The 20,164-nt window shown below is 40.2% G+C and overlaps 1 protein-coding gene and 1 long non-coding RNA gene across 2 annotated transcripts in view; one reads left to right on the top strand and one right to left on the bottom strand.

The window, feature by feature from the left end:
* The first annotated feature begins 453 nt into the window (after positions 1 to 453).
* LOC108788494 lies at positions 454 to 19,233 on the top strand. The gene is made up of 3 exons (XR_001941348.1): positions 454 to 539; positions 8,884 to 8,887; positions 19,224 to 19,233. It is a non-coding gene; the product is annotated as an uncharacterized LOC108788494 (long non-coding RNA).
* Positions 2,225 to 20,164, bottom strand: part of LOC108788493 (guanine nucleotide-binding protein G(q) subunit alpha) — an 82,374-nt gene continuing 64,434 nt past the window's right edge. Inside the window, exons 4-7 of the mRNA XM_018558249.1 lie at positions 18,130 to 18,258; positions 16,026 to 16,155; positions 11,455 to 11,608; positions 2,225 to 3,153 (exon numbers count right to left, since the gene is read on the bottom strand). Of these exons, the coding sequence (XP_018413751.1) occupies positions 2,963 to 3,153; positions 11,455 to 11,608; positions 16,026 to 16,155; positions 18,130 to 18,258 (604 nt within the window). The 3' untranslated portion in view covers positions 2,225 to 2,962. The remainder of the gene's footprint in view (positions 3,154 to 11,454; positions 11,609 to 16,025; positions 16,156 to 18,129; positions 18,259 to 20,164) is intronic.

Below are 20,164 nucleotides of genomic sequence, written 5' to 3' on the forward strand. Positions count from 1 at the left end.
AAATGAAATTGCAAATAAATTGGTGCATAGTAATAATCATATGAATTCTCCCACAACCCCAAACAAAAAAAACTACAAATACTAAAATCTTGTGAAGCTTCAGTGTCAATTTTCATTTCTGTCACAGCATCATTAAAAATAAAATAAAACAAACAAATATATATTTATATTTTCACTGACTAGAAATTCAACATTGGTGACAATTATATACATTAGAAGTGTGCTAACACCTTGTATAATATACTGTACGTAAGTGATATACTTAGGTTTGTTATGCATTGAAATACTTTTTTTTCCTTTTTTTTTTTGCAAAAGCAATAGGTGTGCAATTAGGACCATAAAAAAAGTTTAGATTAAAATATATATATATATGCTTTTAAACTTTGTTTTCTTAATGATTATTTTACCCTTCAAAATAATAAAAAAAAAAGCCAATGAGTAATGTAATTGTCCAGGCCATTCCATAGATTATACATTTCTGAACTTCCTTGGACTGAAAAGGTCTTTGCACCAGTTTTACCCTCATCTTGTGCTGATAGGTCATTAAGTAACCATTTACTGTGTGAAATCAGAATCTTGTCCCCTTATCAGCCAACAGGATGCACACCAATGGTGTCTCCAAAATTCAGATTTCCTAGAATGAATCACTTTTCACTGTCAAAAGACAACCACTGTAAGTGTACCACTATTCAGAAATATTTTTTGTAACAGTTGTCACTACTGGTTACCAGAGTAACTTGAAATTCAGTATTTAAAATGGAGATAAAAACAAAATCCCTACCATTAATAAACTAAATTGTACATTCTCATAAAAAAAAAAAAATGCAAATAAACATAATTAACATTTTTCGAAATGTGAATAAGCTATAAGACATACAATACAATTACATAGATACATATTTATCAATACAGCACATTCAGTCTGCCAAAAACTAATGATTACAAAGCCAATATGGATGCTGCCATATATATATATTTATATATATGTATGTATAGAAATAGAGAGATGTATGTACAATGATTATAGCATTTATAATTGCACTACACCTACAAACAGTTGTATTTTTTTAAAACTATATTTGTTAAATTACATGTGTATTTTGAGGGAGCAAAATAAGGAAACTTTAGATAAGGGAGCCAACTTTTGGATGGAGAGCATTAAACCAGACATTTAAACCTTCTGTGTCCGGCAGATACAGATATGTCAGGACTGAATGGGTTGAATTTAAACATCTGTAATTGGTGTTCACTTGATTCTTAACTCCTCTCTGCATCCCTGAGGCAGTGGCTTCAGCAATCATAACCATCTCTCCTAACCCCCTGATGCTGCATAGCGGAAAATAAAAAAAAAGGAAAACAATAATAATAATAATTTTTTTTAAAAAAGGCCCAGCTGAGCCTCTCTTTTTTTTTAACTTCATGGCTTGAAAAAAATCCACCAATGGTTTAGGGCAAAACAACTTGCAAAGCTTGAAGGGTGTATGTGAAAAAAAAACCTTTATTAGTGTGTATCTGCACATGAATTTCCTACTACGGGACTAATACTTTGACCTGTTGAATGTGTTAAGGATCCTACAGAAAATGCATAATAGCAGCTCTTAAAAGTAATTAAAGGTCCCTGGTTTATTTGTGTTCATGATTTTCCAACCACTCTTATCAGAATAGAGTTCAATAAACGAATGGACCTAAACTGTGATCCAGCCTCTTGGTGTTTGAGAAATTTAAAAAAAAAAGTATATGGCATCTCTTCTCCTCCATGAAGGGCACTGGAAGTTGTATTTAAATACAAAGCTACCTGAACAGGTAATACATGCATTCCTCATTTGGCAAATCAGATGGAACACTAGAAAACAAATACCTACTTTAAAATGTGAAATGGCTTTTTTTTTTGGCAGGCATCAGATGACATTAACCTAATCAGTCAGTTTTGGCATTTTAATGGTCTATGTACAGTACAAAAAAAAAAAAGAGCCAGATTTGGCAAACTAGATACTGGTTTTGCACAAATGATTCCGTCAGCTCTACAATATCACCTTAAGAAAAATGCATCTGTATATTCAAACACAATGCACTAAGCTGGGGGAAAACATGTAGTGTACATGGCATGTTGGATGTGCAAGTAAAACATAAAATACCACCAAGATCATGTAGCCTATCTCCGTAAAAAAAAAAAAAAAAATGGCACACTAAATAACCAACAGAACCTCCTCCATTTTTTTCCCCTTTGTTAGTCTTGGTAATCTTGCACAGACATTTCAATCACGTGTCTGCGATCTCGTCTGTCCTCATAATGTGTAGATGGCTAATGACTGAACTCATGTACCTACTGCTTCATATGAGTTCTTTCCATTTTTCTTGAAGTGACAAAAGACAGTACCAAAAACCATATCTACTTTATACATGTCAATAATTTAAAAATCACAGTATCAATACTTTTATCCTTCAAAAAAGTATATAAATTAGCAAAGAGGATGGCTTGAATTTAAAAATAAAAGATAAAAAAAATGAAATCAAATAAAAAAGTTATGCCTAATTGTTTACTAATGTAAGCGGCTCAGAAAGGGATTATTGTAGGGGAGACCTTAACTTGAAAAAGGATTAAAAGAGAAAGAAGGAGCCTCAGAGCATCATGCAGAACTGAAAGCACCTTGCTCTTTCTCCATGAGGGGGAACAAAAAAAGGAGCAATAAAAACGAAACCGGCCCTTGTGAGTGCACGACTTACAACTCAAAACGCAAGTCGTTTTCTCCTACAAAATGGTGCTGCGTGGTTACTGCAGCTGTTATTCCTCCACATAGTTTAAATAAAATCATAATAATAATTACTACAAACCCTGTGGACAGTCACAGAGTTCAGGACGGCAATAAATTAGTATTATGCAAATTGTTTCTTTTAGATAATACAGTCCTTCTTGAATTTCTTCAATGGCCCAAAGGGGGAATGGGAAAACTAGCAGGCACAGTTAGACCAAGTTGTATTCCTTCAGATTCAGCTGTAAGATAGTATCCTTGACAGCAGCAAAGACGAAGCGAATGTTCTCTGTATCTGTGGCGCAGGTGAAATGAGAGTAGATTATTTTGTCACTGTCTGGATTCAGATCTACGAACATCTTTAAGATGAATTCTCTTGCTGCTTGTGCATCTCGCTGGGGTCCTAAGAAGAGAAGTTAAAGAGAAGATTCACACCAACAACAAAAGTAGGAATGAAAGCACACATTTACTTAGAAAAGAAGGACCTACTACTAATTTCAATCTAATTGGATCTGGACAGTGCAAAACTTTGCCCCTTCCTTGAGTTCTGCTGGACTCTAAGTGCCTACACAGCTGAAAGGGCAGCTTAAAGTAACACTAAACTCAGGAGGTAAATCTTAAAAATACATTCAAGTTCCTAACTATTACCAAAAATGTATATTATTTGTGTATCACTCGGCTGTAGATCATCAAATCAACTCTGAATTGGTGCTGACATTGTCCTTCCTTCTGGAGGGTGGCTACTTATGTTCCCCATGGTCCCTGTGTGTGTTGTAAAGTAGTCACTGCTCCAAGCTCACTCCTGTGATGGACTACAATCTCAATACAAATGAGTAAACTAAACAGGAGATTGTAATCCATCACAGGAGTGAGCTTGGAGCAGTGACTACTTTACAACATACACAGGGACTATTAAACTCCTGAGTTTAGTTGCACTTTAACCTCCTTGGCGGTATTCCCGAGTGTGGCTCGGGGTTAATTTTCTGTACCTTAAGCAGTAACCCCGAGCCACACTCAGGAATACACAGCGTGTCTCTTACCTGGTCCCTCGAGCCGCGCTGTGTCCTCCGGCCGATGCCAGCATCCCTCTTCTGTCCCTTGCGAGCGTCCGCGTCGTAGGGGGGCGGAACCGGCGGGAGATTCAAAAGTTAGAAGAAAAAAACAGGGAAAACCCCCCCCCGAAAACAAATAGAACGAAAAAAGGAAGAAAAAAAATCATACCGCCAGGGAGGTTAAGGTGCAGACAGGGTACACCTGCCTTCAGGTAACATGGGCTGCTGGCTGCTCTATGAATAGAAACACTCAGTTTGACCAAGTGCTCAAGTTTATGCGGTAGGGAGGGGAAGGAAGAGGACAGAGGATGTCGACAATGCATATTTGATATGGTGGGGGGGAGGGGCTTCCGAGAGAACTACTGGACGCTCTAGACATGAGATCATTGCATAAGAAAATAAAGTGAATGTTATTCAATGTAAAACCTCTGTATTGTTCCATTAATACTGGTACCTAGAAGTACCTATGTTCGGACCCGCTCACACCAGTGCGCTGTAGTAATATGTGGATGTTACTGTGCATTACTACAAGCGCATGGCAACATGTGCTTTAAATAGCCTCCCAATGCACTAACACAAAACACTGCAGTACATGTGTGCTGGAACACACTACAACACATAGATGTGAGCGATCAGTGCATTTCGTAAAAAAAAATTAAAAAAATGGCATGCATAATTTTAGATATGTTGAGGCCCGTCCAAAAAATATGGGCCTCATAGTGCAATGCACATAAAAAGCATGATAATGCATGTTCAGCGTGCATGCGCTAAGACAACACACTGTTGCTAAGACAGTACATGGTCATGGAGTCTTCAGACTGATCCTTTGGAGCTCTCCTTGGATCTTAGGTCCAGGCAAAAGTGGCCTGTGCACTAAAATCAGAGTTTGCTTTACTATAAAGTGTATGAATAGTTTTGGATACAGCAGAGAAGGGTTACAAATCTCTATCAGGTTATTTTTGCTGCCTTGTTTCTTTCACGTCCTGCCCCTGAGAAGCAGCCGAAATCTAATGAAAGTAAGAGAAATCCCTCTCTTACACAGTTGTCACCTGAACATTTGTACCTATTGGACAAATTCTACTCACTTCTTGAGGTCATTCATGACCATTCATTTAGGAGATACAGACAGCTGAGGACAAGTCTGGATATTTCCTGTAAGAAAGAAGCATGGGCCCATCCCTCCCACCTCCCTGTTTACCCTTTACTGTGACACAAACGGTAGGATAGTTATGTGAGTCAGGGCCAATCCAGACTGAAATATCACTTTATCTCCGGTTTTACTGATTTTTAGTTTTGTAGACTTGTGTCTTGCACCGAAGGAAGCGTCTGTTTATTCCCAGCTTAAGTCACCAGATTGTTAATCTTGACAAAAATTTAGTGCGGTCCTGTGAGCTCTGCAATGTGATCTTAAACAATGTTTTCAGTAAGTGTGTTAGGACTAGAGACCATCTCTATCCTATGTTGTAGAGGAGAGGTGTTCTGCAGTCCTAACACACTTCCTGTCTTCGAGTGCCAATGGCGTGCTGCATAGATACAGTACAGTGAGTGAGCATTGTCACCCTAGGACAGGAAATGTGTTACTGGTAGGATCACAAGGTGAAAATACAGGAATAAGATAAAACAAACGCAGGGGTAAGCTGCAATATATCAAATATAGAATTTTTGTTCTTGGGTTGAGATGCACTTTTTACCTCATATAATTTTATTTAACCCGCTTGCTTATAGATTAAGTGTAATTTGCTATTTAGATTGCAGACTAGCAAAACAGCAATTTCAAGTTTATAACTATGCTAAAACAATAGGATTTTTGACTTGCCTGTAAAATGCTTTTCTTGGAGTATAGGACAGGACAAAAGCTCTTCAAAGATGAAGTTTAGTACAAAATTGTTGGTGGAATGCAGCACCACACGTGTATTGGTGTGTATCCCCAAATTTTGAGCTGCTGCTTGTTTTTTAAAAATCGTCCTCTCACTGCCTCCCCCCAGCCACCAAATATTACACTCTGCAGCGCCATCAGAGGCTGCGGTGAAAAGTGTCCATAAGCAGCTATTGTCAAAGGTTGCACTGCTGGAAGGCCCTCCTCAATTAAGGTACAGCCGCATCACCCTGGGTTCTAAGGCGTTGATGGGCAGCCTTGCTTCCTTTGATGACCATGTCCCCTGTAATGAGAGGGTATCCAGAACTTCCCCTTTCCCAGCCCAAGAAGCTGTAATACATTGTAAGGGAGGAAGAATGTATCCCAGAGGCCCTTCAGGCATTGAGGGCAGCCGCAGGGCCCTGCTTCTAGTGCTGATATGGCACCAAATTCAGGAAAAACCAGCACTCCCAATAACGGCTCATGGCTGCAACACATTGTTTATAGCGTTCCACGCTACCCAAGCAGTGGACTAGAAGCAACACACTGGGCACCAAGAAAGGACGGGGAGAAGAGGGGAGACAGGCAACTCACTTACCACAGCCGCACCGCTTGACATATGAAGCAAGGTACAGAAGCCATTGTGGCAGGCATAACACCTTGTGGCAAGGAGGTCTTCAGGGACGGGGCTTCCCCAGACCGGTGGACCACCTTGGACCTGTATAGCATCCTGCAGCTAACTCAATGCAATGCACCATGTGCCAAGGTGAGCGCCTGCATAGGATCCAGTGCAGGAAGCAACAATACAGGCCGTCACCACACCATCTTCCAAATAGGGTCTGCGTGAGTACACCGATCCTGAAAGCTGCTGAAAAGCGGTAGCTGAAGTGGCTATACAGCAGAAACTTGATATAAGAAACAAGTGCATGTAAATAATGAGGTAAGCCTCCCTCAGAAAGCATGTCCATCACCTAAGGAACCAACCAAAAACTGAGGCTTGCTGGGAAAGGGCTGTGTTATATGGGAGCTGTCCCTGAAATCTTTTACTTTGCCAGTACGTACAATCACCTGAACGTAGCATATAACCCAGGGTCTAAGACTTAAAGAGCCTGTGTCCTTTACTGTACATTTAGGAAAAGTTTATTTTTCAAAATATGTAAAATAATTGTAATCCTAATTCATAGTTTTTTTTACCTTCATTCAGCTATAAATAAAGAATACACAGCTACGTTTTTATTTCCGTTAGCAAAGAGAGTGGACACCACTGAAAGCAGCAAAGATCTGCTGTACTTTGGACCCACCAATTCTTCTCCATATAGTAATTTCTACTAATGGCAATGTGATGTTACTGCTTGTGCTTTGACAGTCAGTAGGAACTTTATGTAAAAAGGTCTCAGAGTCATGAGCTTCCTGCCCCAACAATAAATCACAGGCTGTCACTTAATGTGACATTGTTATCCTTAAACCAAGAGAAAAGCAGACATAAATAGTGGAGATGGGCTCATCAGACAGCATGGGAGACCTCTGTGTGGAGCCGATTGGGTGACAAGGATAGTTAGGTGTGAAGGAGATGCTGCGAGAACCGAGAACGTGGGGGGAGGGGCTGTTTGAGTGGCTGGGTTACTATAAGGCCCCATTCACACTGAGCCGGATTGCCGCGCGTTTTCCGCCGCCATATCGTGCATTTTTGCCGCGCGATATCTCGAGAAGTCGCCGACCAATGATTTTCAATGGAGCTGTCCTAATGTCTAATGAGCTGGAACGTCGCGCTATCCTGGCCGCGCGGATCCGCTCCAAAAGGTATGTCGCTTAGTGTAAATGGGGCCTAAGAACAGCTGGGCTAGTTGCTGGGCACTATAATAACTATTTGTTTTGTGATAACTGCTGGGAATGGCAATAACTTTCGGGTGCTGTGATAACTGCTGGGCACTGTAATAACTATTGGGTACTAGGACAACTGCTCTCCACTCTAATAACACCTAGGCATGGTGATAACTGCTGGGAATGGTGAGACATACAGTGCACTGTGATAACTGTGGGGCACAAATAAATAGACTGGTCTTGGACCTAAAGTAATTGTAATCAAAAAAGAAAAAAAATGGCTTGGTAGCTGGGTTACAGAGAGAAGATGGGGTAGGGGACAAAGTGTTAGAGAGGGTAGTTCTGAGTTGTTACATCCCAATAAATATGCTTGGTTGCATGATTTCGGGGATATCAGATCAGGAGTGGCATTGCTTGAGTGGAATACACCCCCTAGCTGTCAGGCGAGTGACTGCTGCAGTATGGATGGAAGCAGGAGTTAAGGCAAAGAAATTCTGGTGGTAGGGAAGTCCATTATTAGATGGGCAGAAAAAGTAATGTCGCAAAGACTGTGATCGCCAACAGGTATGTTGTTTACCGAGCATCCGGGCGAAGCACATTATGGATCAGATGGAAAGATAGTTGGGTGGGGCTGACATGGTACATATTGGTAATAATGACAAAGGCAGAGGAAGATGAAGCGTGCTTAAAGATATCAGAGACTTGGGTGCCGTGCTAAAAAGGATTTCCAAGGTAGTATTCTCTGAAATACTTTCTGTGCCATGGAGCCACACCAGAGAGGCAGCAGGAGTGGAGGAAGCTGAACAAGTGGCTCAGAAACAGGTGTAAGAAAGAGGGTTTGAGTTCATGGGGAAATGGTATGACTTTTCAGTTGGCTACTGGCTCTACATTGGGGGCAAGGGGCTGGAAGGCAGCTCTTTTGGGGGAAGAAAATAAGGTCGGAAATTGTCATTTCTTAAACTTATTGCAGGAGAATTTCATGGGTGAATTGGTGGAAGCGACATCAGAAAAAATGCTCGGTTGGATTTACCAATTTTAAATAAAATGGAGCTGTGAATTGCACATGTGAAAACAAGGGTAACAGTGATTGTAGAGCAATAACGTTTGTGTAAAATTTAGGAAAGAGAAACATGTTGGTATGGCAAGAACAATACATTTTTAAAAAGGCCAACTGTATTAACCCCTTCATGACCAACGACAGTAGAAGCGATTCTGGCGGCTTCTGGGATCTCAGCTGGGCTTCTGAAGCCCAGCAATAAGCTATTGAAATGCGATCTGCACTTCAATAGCTTATTTAGAGTGTAAAGGTGACACTGGGTGTCTTTTGGACCCCCAGCATCACCTTAAAGAGTACCTATCACCACCATGATGGTTTGTAAGCACCCCTATGTAATAGCAATTAAAGTAAAGTTTTAAAAAAACAAAACAAAAAACAGATTATAAAATTGACATTAAATAAATGTAAAAATAATTAAAACATTTTTTTAAAGTCCCCCACCCCACGAGCACACACGTCTTCACGTAAACACGCGTTGGGTGCGCCTACCTATGAAAACGACGAATGCGCTACACAAGTTGGGTATCGTCGCGCACACCGGAGTGAGAGCAATAATTCTAGGGCATCTCTAAACTGATGGCCTGTGGGGGCTTTTAAAGCGTCATCTATGGACTTTTTGGGGTACTGAATTGTGTCACTATTTCACGGGCGCACACATCTTTTAACCTGGGCATATTGGGTATCTATTTACTCGTTTTAACCTCATCTTTTATATTTTATTTTAAAATTGGGTTTTGGGGGTTGATAAGGAGTTGCGCTAATATCGTGCAACATAAAAATTTGCAACTGCCACCATTTTATTCCCTAGGGTCTTGGCTGTCAGAAAATATATAATGTTTGGGGGTTTTTAGTAATTTTCAGGCCAAAATGTGGAATATACCATGGGTGCAAAAAAAATGAAAAAAAGGCCTTAGTCATGAAGGGGTTAAGCTGCACTTCTTACTGTATGATATGAAATGAGACCTATTTTCTTGACAAAGAACATTGAAGACAAGTGGGAATGTTTAAAGGACATATTAAACAACGGCCAGTACATTCATTAGGTAACAAATATAAAAGAACAAAAGTTAAGCCTGGGTGGTTAAATCCTAGGGTCACATGACACGAGAGAAAAAACTGGCTTCAAATATATATGACGGAAGGGTTATCATGGGCATTTCAGCACTACAAGGAATGCCACAAAAAAAATGCAAAACTGTCATCGGAGCAAAGAAAGCCTAAAAAACATTGCTACAGATAGTTAAAAAAAAGCCTGAACGTTAAAATATATCATTAGTAAACAGATAAGGACAGAACACGTAAAAAAAAAAGATGAACAGGGAAAGTTGGTAGAGTGATAAGGAGAAGAATGTATTAAATATAAAAAAATAAGATGGGTTTAATAAACAAAACCGTAATGCTAAAAAAAGGGTACTGAAGGTACCTCGGAGGTTGACAGATATAAGAGTAAAAAAAAAAAAAAAGACTTAAGAAACCTATTGCAAACAAATCAAATCAAATTAAGAGACTCTATTGATGAATTTGCCAGTGAAAATGGTATCATAAGTAACAACCAGCATGGATTTATGAAGCACCATTCTTGTCAGACCAACATACTAACATTCTGTGAGGAAGTAAGCATTGATTTAGACAGAGGGATGCTAGTGGACGTAGTTTATCTGGATTTTGCTAAAGCATTCGACCATACAAACAATTAACTTACAAATTAAGGTCTATTACCATTGAAGAAAGTGTATGTTCATGGATGGAAAACTGGATACAGGAATGGATCCAGAGGGTAGTGATAAATGGCTCCTTATGAAATTGGTCTAAAGCTCCTTAGCGGAGTGCCCCAGGATTTGGTCTTGGAACCAATTCTGTTTTTCTTTGTTTATAAACCATATAGAGGTTGGAATTATTAGTTTAAACTCAGTGTTTGCTGATGATACCAAGATATGTAGGGCAATAGCTTTGCAACAGAATATAGAATTACTACAAGGAGACTTTAAAAAAGGAAGTGGTTGGAACATGGCAGATAAGATTCAATAGTGAGAAATGTAAAGTTATGCACTTGGGAGCTACAAATATGCATACAAGATACTCTCTAAAAAAGGTGCTCTCTGGGGAGGTCGGGGATGGAGAAAGCTCTGGGGCTCTTATAGACACAGACTCACCAATAGCATGACATGCCAAACTGTAGCTATCAAAGCCAGTAATATACAGTATTAAAATGCATTAAAAAGATAAAACTATAGTTCCACCACTTGACAAAACACTAGTTCGGTCTTATCTTGAGTATGCAGTTCACTTTTGGTCACAAATCCTCAGCAAAGTTGTCCATGAACTAGAGGGAATCCATAGACGGGCAATTAAATTAAAAAAGGGGTTGGAGGACAACTACAGAAATTGAACTTGTTCTCCTTAGAGAAGAGATGCTTAAAGAAGGGATTTAATCGCAATATACAAATTATAAATATCAATGGTGACTGCAGTATAGGGGATAAATAATCTAAAGGCTTTGAACAAGACACAGGGCTACAACATGAAGTTAGACAATCAAGTTTAATGGACTGCATAAGGGTTTCTTTTTTTTTACTGTCAGAGCAGTAAAAAGGTGGAACTCTGTTTTAGTTTGTGGTATCAGTTAAGAGTGTTGATAACTTTGCGTTTCTACGTTTACAAATAATACAGGGGTATGCAAGTCCATAGAGATGTGTACACACACACAATCATTATTGCAACGCACAGCTAGATGAATATTGGTTGCTCAATATTGTTACATTTACTGTATATGTCCTAAAACAGCCAAGACGGTCTACTGTCACCCTGTGCAAACTGTTAAAAAGGGCCATTAGACAGCCTGTTGTGGGAAAATGGAGAATGTGGCTTATCCCCTCTATATACAGCCAGAGTGAGAATACCTATAAAACTATGACTTACCATCATATTCAGGGAAGTAATCAACTAGATGAGAGTACATTATTTTCTCCTCCAGGAGATCTTTCTTGTTTAGAAAGAGGATGACTGAGGAGTTCTGAAACCAGGGATATGTGATAATCGTCCTAAATAGTGCTTTACTTTCTTCCATCCGGTTCTGCAAGAACAGAAGAGTCTAGAGTTACACACATTGTGTTGCAGTAAACACTATAGGGCATATTTATAAAGTGGTGAAAGTGAGATTCATCAAACATTCACAGGTGGCTAACATGCACTATAAAGAAACCCCTTCTGTGAATATATGGTGAATGTCACATGAGCTGCTTCATAAATATGCCCCCATGTGTTACCAATTATTATACTTCAGTAAATGTCACAACAGTAAAAAAGATACCATTTTAGTATTGGCTTAGGTTTTGCTTATTTAAAAGCACATATACACTGACAAGATTCGGGTTACGGTAGAACGACCTAAAACCACCCGGCACAAAAATGATGCTCCCGTCAGACTGACATCTAGATGGATATGAAAGAGTCTATATATACAAACATACTATTGCTTGTATATCATGTCTATTAATGTATGAAATCACTGAAAGGCCAATGTTCATGTCCCCTGAATTTTCACCTGCCTTATTTTAAGGGCTTTCATCTGGTCATGCATGTCAGGCATGGCAAAATCAGTAGTGCTCCATAGACAGTGAGCCAATTAACCCATAAAAAACCCCCAAAAAATAGTTTAGCAAAAATGGACATAACAATGCCTGATCATTTCTAAGCGGCCCCCCACGCCCCTGCCATCCATACATGCAGGTTTTAGAATCTAAGTTCCTGTGTGTGGGAACGCCTCCTGCCCAACATGTCATTTCAGCAGGTCTAAGCTAGACAAAAAAAATCTCACCTTCCATGACAAGGCTCCTACTGCAAAAAATTAGGGCTGCAACAACTAATCGACATAATTGATTATAATCGATTATTGAAAAAGTTGTCAACTTTTTCAATCATCGATTAATCGGCTTCTGGTTAGTTGGCCCTGTTCACGGCTCCACACATGTTGCGCGCCTTGCCTCCTCCTCACGCTCGCTGCTGCCAGACCCGCGCGCATCCACACGCCGCACCTCCTCCCACATCCATGATCGGCACAGGGACGCGGGGAGAAGAAGTAAGGAGGAGCAGGTGTGGGGGGATGACAGCTGCCGATAGACAGGCCCGATCTCAGAAGCAAGTTGCTGGAAGACTGCTCAGGTAAGCCTGCACCTCCACCAGCCATAGAGGACTACAAAACCCAGCATTAGTACATTATACAGCGCAATGCAGAATACTGCCAGCTGTAGAGGACTACAAATCCCAGCAATAATACATTATACAGCAATGCAGAGTACCACCAGCTATAGAGGACTACAAATTCCAGCAATAGTACATTATACAGCGCAATGCAGAATACCGCCAGATTTAATGTATTATTGCTGGGACTTGTTGTATTCCTCTATTGCCGGTGCCATTCTGCATTCATTGCTCTATAATTTTACACTTTCCATTTCACTATATTGCACACCACACGTTTTTTTTCCTGTACATTATACAGCAATGCAGAGTACCACCAGCTATAGAGGACTACAAATTCCAGCAATAGTACATTATACAGCGCAATGCAGAATACCGCCAGATTTAATGTATTATTGCTGGGACTTGTTGTATTCCTCTATTGCCGGTGCCATTCTGCATTCATTGCTCTATAATTTTACACTTTCCATTTCACTATATTGCACACCACACTTTTTTTTTTTCTTATTTACTTCCACCGCTCCAAGCTTGCTCCTGTGATGGACTACAATCTCAATACAAACTAGTAGTCCCATCACTGGAGCCATTTTTTAAAATGTATTTTATTTAATTTTGTATCCGATTAACCAAACTCAATAATCGGCTAACTAATCGATTTTGAAAATAATCGTTAGCTGCAGCTCTACAAAAAATCTTTGTGAGATTTGAAAGACAGCGAACGGGTAGGTAGATGTTTTTGAGGGAGAGTCAATAACAAAAAAGGTGAAACAGAAATTGCTATGGGTTTTTAGTGTTAAAGAAAGCAACCCTTACACGACATACACTGATCAGCCCGAATATTAGGACCACTGAGAGGTGAAGTGAATAACATTGATTATCTCATTACAATGGCACCTGGAAGTGGGTGGGATATATTAGGCAGCAAGTGAACATTTTGTCCCTGAAGTTGATAAAAATGGGCAATTGTAAGAATTTGAGCGACTTTGACAAGGGCCAAATTGTGATGGTTAGACAACTGGGTCAGAGCAACTCTAAAACTGCATCTTTTGTGGGATGTTCCCAGTCTGCAGTGGTCAGGACCTATCAAAAGTGGTCCGAGGAAGGAAAACTGGTGAACCAGCGGCAGGGTCATGGACAGCCAAGGCTCATTGGTGAACGTGGGAGAGTGGAGGCCCGGGTAGTCTGATCCAATAGAAGAGCTACTGTAGCTTAAATTGCTGAAAAAGTTAAATACTGGTTCTGACAAAAAAAGTGTCTGAACACACAGTGCATCACACACTAGTCAGGTTGCCTATGCTGACCCCTGTCCACCATGAAAAGTGCCTACAATGGGGACGTAAGCAATTGAAGAAGGTGGTCTGGTCTGATGAATCAGGTTTTCTTTTACAACTTGTGGATGGCTGGGTGCATTTGCTTTGCTTACCTGGGGAAGCAACTGCATATGTCTGCTTCATGTACACTCAGTGTACATTGCTGACATATTTTTTTTTTTTTTTTAAATACCTCTGCAAAAGGTGGAAATGGGCTTTAAAGGATCTGCTACTGACAGCTTGGTGCCAGATACCACAGCATACCTTCAGAGGTCTAGTTAAATCCATGCCTCGAGGGGTCAGGGCTGTTTTGGCAGCAAAAGGACCTACTCAATATTAGATGGGTGGTCATAATATTATGGCTGATCAGTGTATGCCTGTAAATAGGGAGTGTTCTGTTTTACTCTTAGCACTATTGACATGTGGATTATTCTGTGTTAGCTTACATTTGCTGAGACCAGTCTTCATCCATTTAGCTGCAATATTATTTCAGCATAATTAGATTTTGCGGCTACTAATTGTTTGTTGTAATTCACTCACATTTCCTGCACCAGCAGTCTAACGTTATGATCTCATTTGTACAAATTGTTTTGTATATGCAAAATATGAAAGCATGTAGATTTGGGGAAGAACACACACACACACACACACACACACACACACACACACACACACACACTGATCCAAATGTATTTGTCCTATAATAGTGAAAGCTTAGTCAGATTGTAATTAGTGTCCAATGACTTCTGCCAGGAGCTTGAAAAATAACATCCAATTACAAATCTATTGCAGAACCAATCTAGGCAAATGCATGACATCCAGATAGCACAGTCCGTACAAATGCATAGCTGTGAAATAGGCTAGATTTCCAGGGACAGTCCAATTTTTTGCAGATGCGTCTCTTGCACCTGGAAATATTTGTCATGTTAAAATACTGGTCTTTATTCATAATAAATCCTTGACAATTCTAATTCTACGTTCAACCCTAAAAATGGCCTGGCCAGGAAGGGGGTCTAAACACCTGGTCTTGAAGTGGTTAAAAGAGAAGTAAATCCAATTTTTTATATATTAATGTACTCCTGTGACCCAAAGTCAGCAGAAAACGTGCCTATGCTCGCTATCGGCTGACGCATATCAAGAAGGATCCTAACAATATTGATAGGATCCACCCCTGCTGCCAAACTGACAGCTTGCTTGGCCTTGAGCCAGGGCCAGCCTCGCCCACTCCCTTCCCTGTCTGTAGTAGTAGTAAAAAGGTGAGGGGGAATCACTGCTCTCCAGTGGGAGACTTAATGATCAACGGTCATGTAATCAATCAGCTCGCAGTCTTAGAGCTGGAGCGTGACAGTTGCTGTGTCCTATACTCTTCCCAGTACTGGGAAAAGTAGGTTTTACTCTCCCCATACTTCATACTTTAATTTAAAAAAAACCATATGAAAACATTAAAATGTTGTTATCTATGCAAATTGTGCTGCTATCCACTTAAAATACATTGAAATCTTAATGGGATGACATTTAGTTTGCTAAAGCGCTGTGCGTCAAGCTGCTGCAATTTTTTTGTCCCTAAAATATTTTTGCTTTTTCATACTTTCCTGCATCTCAGTGCTGATAATCTCCTGCAGCCTCTTTTAGCCCGCTTCATGTCTACGTGCATTTGTTTCAGTGCCTGCTGCACATCATTGCTCTTGACTGGCTTCTGGGTATTGAAAAGAGTGGAAACCGCCAATGCAAAGTGAGCCAGCACAGCCCCATGTAGTCAGCACCAGGGGAGCTTGCGACAGGGTGACAACACAGGAGCATAGGGACGGTTGTTACCCCATAACAGGAAGTCTTAGAATAAGGACTTTTACAGCAGGATCACCTGGTAAGCTTTTATTAAAACATACTTCCATTGGTCCAGCTTGGCCAATTGTAAGTATGCATAAAAAGTTATATCTAGAGTTCAGCTTTAAGAGAAAATAAAAAACAAAATACATTTACCTCATTGTCGGACTCCACAAGGACCTGATCATATTCGCTAAGTGCTACAAGGAACATTATGGAAGTGACATTTTCAAAGCAGTGTATCCATTTCCTCCTCTCTGATCGCTGGCCTCCTACATCGACCATTCTGTAACGAGAATAAAAGGATTAGCTGACTGGGGAGAGCAACAGGTACACAACATAATAATACACCCAAAATGCTTTGAAAATCCTTGTGTCACTTCTCATGGATGGTGTTTTTCATGGACTTGATTTACTTAGTACAACAGATGACTGCCAACATTTGCATTCAGTACTGGAAAAACGATTTGCTTTCTATCCATGTTTCATCACTATCCAGCCTTTTTATGCTAAATTGGCCAAAATGTTTCTTGTCATTTCAAGTGAAATGTTAATGAAGCCTAAGAGAAAACAAAACATTTTTCATTTCTTTCATGTGGAAGAAAATAAAAAACACAATCCCATGTATAAAAAAACAATGTAACCGCCATCAACCTTATAAAGCAGGTAACCAAAATCAACCTAACTACTACTAATACAAAAAAAATACAAAATAATAGCCACACATCACTTTAAAGGAACCCTGTTTTGAAAGAAATATGGGAGCTACCATTGATGACCTTATAACAGCAACAGTCGCCTGGCTGCCTTTGGCTTGAATCACTTCTCAGTCACTGACCTGAATCAGGAATGCAAATTGCAAACTCAAAGTAACGTAAAATATTTCTGATCTGCATACACACAGTGTGTATGAGAATGTCTGATTGTGTGTGTGGTTGTGCGTGTCAGCGGTTTTGAGGGTCCGTTCACACTATACAATGCGTTAATCGCACAGTCCCGTGTGATTAATGGCCTGTACCCTGCAATCGCACCTACCGCGGGTTCTGGTGCGGGAGGATACGTTGCTTTGGCATTCATTTGAATGGCACCACAAACACACTTCTTGCCCACAGTTTGATTGTCCGCACCGGAGCGTGTGGTACCGCAATACAGTGCATTCTAGTGCGGTGCGACTTGAGTCACAACTTAATGACTAAGGACAAATGTGGGTCCTGAGGTTACACAGGTTGAGAACCACTGCTTTAGAGGCAATCATTGCAAATCAGCAATTTTTCTTGCACGCACTGAGACTTCTGCACCTTCCAACAGGTAAACTGGCCCACTTTTCTTGAGCAAACTGCTCCATCTGTCTCAGTTTTGAAGGGTGCCTTCTCCAGACTGCAAGTTTCAGCTCTTTCCATAGATCTTCTGTAGAATTCAGATCAGGGCTCACAGAATAGCCCAATGTTTTGTTCTTGGCTATTCTTGGGTGCTTTTAGCTGTGTGTTAGTTGTAGGTCAGGGGTCTTCCAACAAGCTGAGACAGCTTTCTGACACTAGGTATTACATTTTGCTCTAGAATTCTATCAGATTTTATTGTGCCCTGCACAGATTGAAGGCACCCAGTGCCAGATGCAGCAAAGAAGCCCCAAAACATAACCAAGCCTCCTCTATTAACGGTAGGTAAAGTATTCTTGTCTTTGAAATAATGCATTTTTTTTGTTTGTACACATAGAGCTGATGCGATTTGCCAAAAATTCTCCAGTTTTGTTTCAGCTGTCCAAAGGACATTCTCCCAAAAGCATTAAGGCTTCTTCCAACAGTGCAGTCTTCCTTTGAGTCCACTGTCACCCAAAAAGCAATGGATAGTGCAATCAGACACTGATGTACCTTGACCTTGGAGTACAGCTTGTATTTTTGTAGACGTTTTCCTTGGCTCTTTCTGTTCAGTCTGGAGTTGATTTTTCTCTTGCAGCCATGTCCAGGGAGGTTGGCTACACTCCCATGGACCTTAAATGTCTTAATAATAAACTTCTTAATAACAATTCCAAATGTAGTCACATGAACATCAAGCTGCTTGGAGATGGTCTTATAGCCTTTACCTTTGACATGCTGGCCTATAATTTTCTTTCTGATGTCCGCAGACAACTTTCTCCTTTGCTTTCTCTGGTCAGTCATGTTCAGTATGGTGCACACAGTGATACCAAACAGTAGAGTGACTGCTTGTAATTATATAAGAAATTATGATCTTCTAGTAGCAGTTACATCCAATTAATATCTACCTGAAGATCACACTTTGCAAGTCGAATGGATATTCAATAATTCCTGTTGTGGGCACTCTGACTCTGAGCACATCTTGTTGGGTAGGTAGATATCCTTTCTGTGCAATACGGTCCAGGTCATTAAGGTAGCTGTAATTGCACATAAGAGAACAGATGGTAGTTATACAAGTCAGTGATACAGTTTACAAGCCATAGGCTACAAACACATAGGAAGGAGTTGCATGTGGCAAATAAATACTTGCCATAAACATGTATTATCTCTACTTATATGTACATTACAACATATTATGTGAATCATGATTGTGCACAGCTTAAGGAAAATATATTCATGGCTTTGAATGACAGAACGCAATATCAATGAACAGTTTTCCATATATAATATACACATTCTAGGCAAAAAATAAAAACATATCCACTGAATGCAATCAACTTCCGTGTGTGTGACGTCACCAGCTCATAACTCTAAGGAACCATGCACAATATGGTCTATCTTTCAGGGAAAAAAGTCACAGTACAAGCATTCTAATCTATTGTGCAAAGTTGGTAGGAACATAAAACCTTCATATCTGCTCAATTATATATCACATTGTGTGCTGGCTAACGAGTTTAGTAGTGGTAAAAGTAACATAGGTTAGGTTGAATAAAGACCAAGGTCCATCCAGTTCAACCTGTGTGTGTGGATAGATAGATAGATAGATAGATAGATAGATAGATAGGAGGATACCTGTGGAACGAAATTCCATATTTTTACTACTCGCACAGTAAAAAAAAACAAAAAACCTTTACGTGTTCCAAGATTGAACCCCCTTCTCTTCTAACCTCTTGTTGTGTCCACATGTTCTTAATACTGTTCTGGGTGAAAACAACTTGTTCCGAATATTGTGATCCCCATTGATGATTTTGAAGACTGCAATAAGGTCCCCTATTAATCACCCCTTTTCTAATGAGAATACGTTTAATTGTTATTGCATTGGTCGGGTCTTTTCTGCCCCAAAGGGCAGCGCGCGAGCAGAAAAAAAATGCCGTCTGGAGTCGGCAACCCACCAATGCTGCAGTGCCGTCCGTCCGTTTTTTTACAACGGGCGGACGGCAAGTGGTTAATTTTGTAGCCCTTCTTCGAACTCTCTCAAGCTCTAGGACGTCCTTCCTGAGAGTTGGTGACCAAAACTGTAGCGCATACTCAAGATGACGTTGAACTAGTGATTTATACAGTGGTAGTATTCTTTTATCCCTTGCTACAATCCCTCTTTTAATGCTGGACAGTATCCTGTTTGCTTTGTTAACCACATTGGCATTGCAGACTATTGCCAAATGTGTGATCTATGAGCACCCCCAGGTCTTTCTCCATGTCAGTCTTCCCTAATGCAGCCCTCCCCCTTCAGATAGTAGTTGGTACACTCATTCTTTGCAACCATGTGCATGACCTTGCATTTTTCAACGTTAAATTGCATTTGCCATTTTTGTAGCACATACTTCAAATTTTATCCAGGTCTTGTTAAAGTGCACATATCCCCTGTTTGGCATTTACTGCCCTACAAAGTTTAGTATTGTCAGCAAAAATGGAAATCAAAGTATCTATCCTCATGTCGTTGATGAACAGGATAAACAAGATTGGTCCCAGGACTGACCCCTAGGGAACCCCACTCCCGACTTTTGCCCAATTAGAGAACGATCCATTTATTACTACCCTCTGGGTCCATTCTTGCAGCCAGTTTTACGCCCATGTGCAAACAGTTTCCTCCAAACCGATAGACCCAAGTATGTGAATCAAACGTTTGTGGGGTACTGTATAGAATGCTTTAGCAAAGTCCAGATACACCACGCCTACTGGTATTCCTCTCAATTAATATTGACCTACTCATAAAATGTTAATAGATTGGGCTGACAAGAACAGTCCTTCATGAAGCCATGTTGGTTTCTACTTATAATACCAGCTTTATGTGCAAATTCCTACATGTAGTCCCTTATCATGCCTTTGAATATTTTAAACCTTATTGATGTTAAGCTGACTGGCTGTAATATACTTACCTTTCAG

Source organism: Nanorana parkeri, unplaced genomic scaffold (genome assembly GCF_000935625.1).
Source record: "Nanorana parkeri isolate BGI_ZX_2015 unplaced genomic scaffold, ASM93562v1 scaffold328, whole genome shotgun sequence".
In the NCBI taxonomy this organism is placed as follows: Eukaryota; Metazoa; Chordata; class Amphibia; order Anura; family Dicroglossidae; genus Nanorana; species Nanorana parkeri.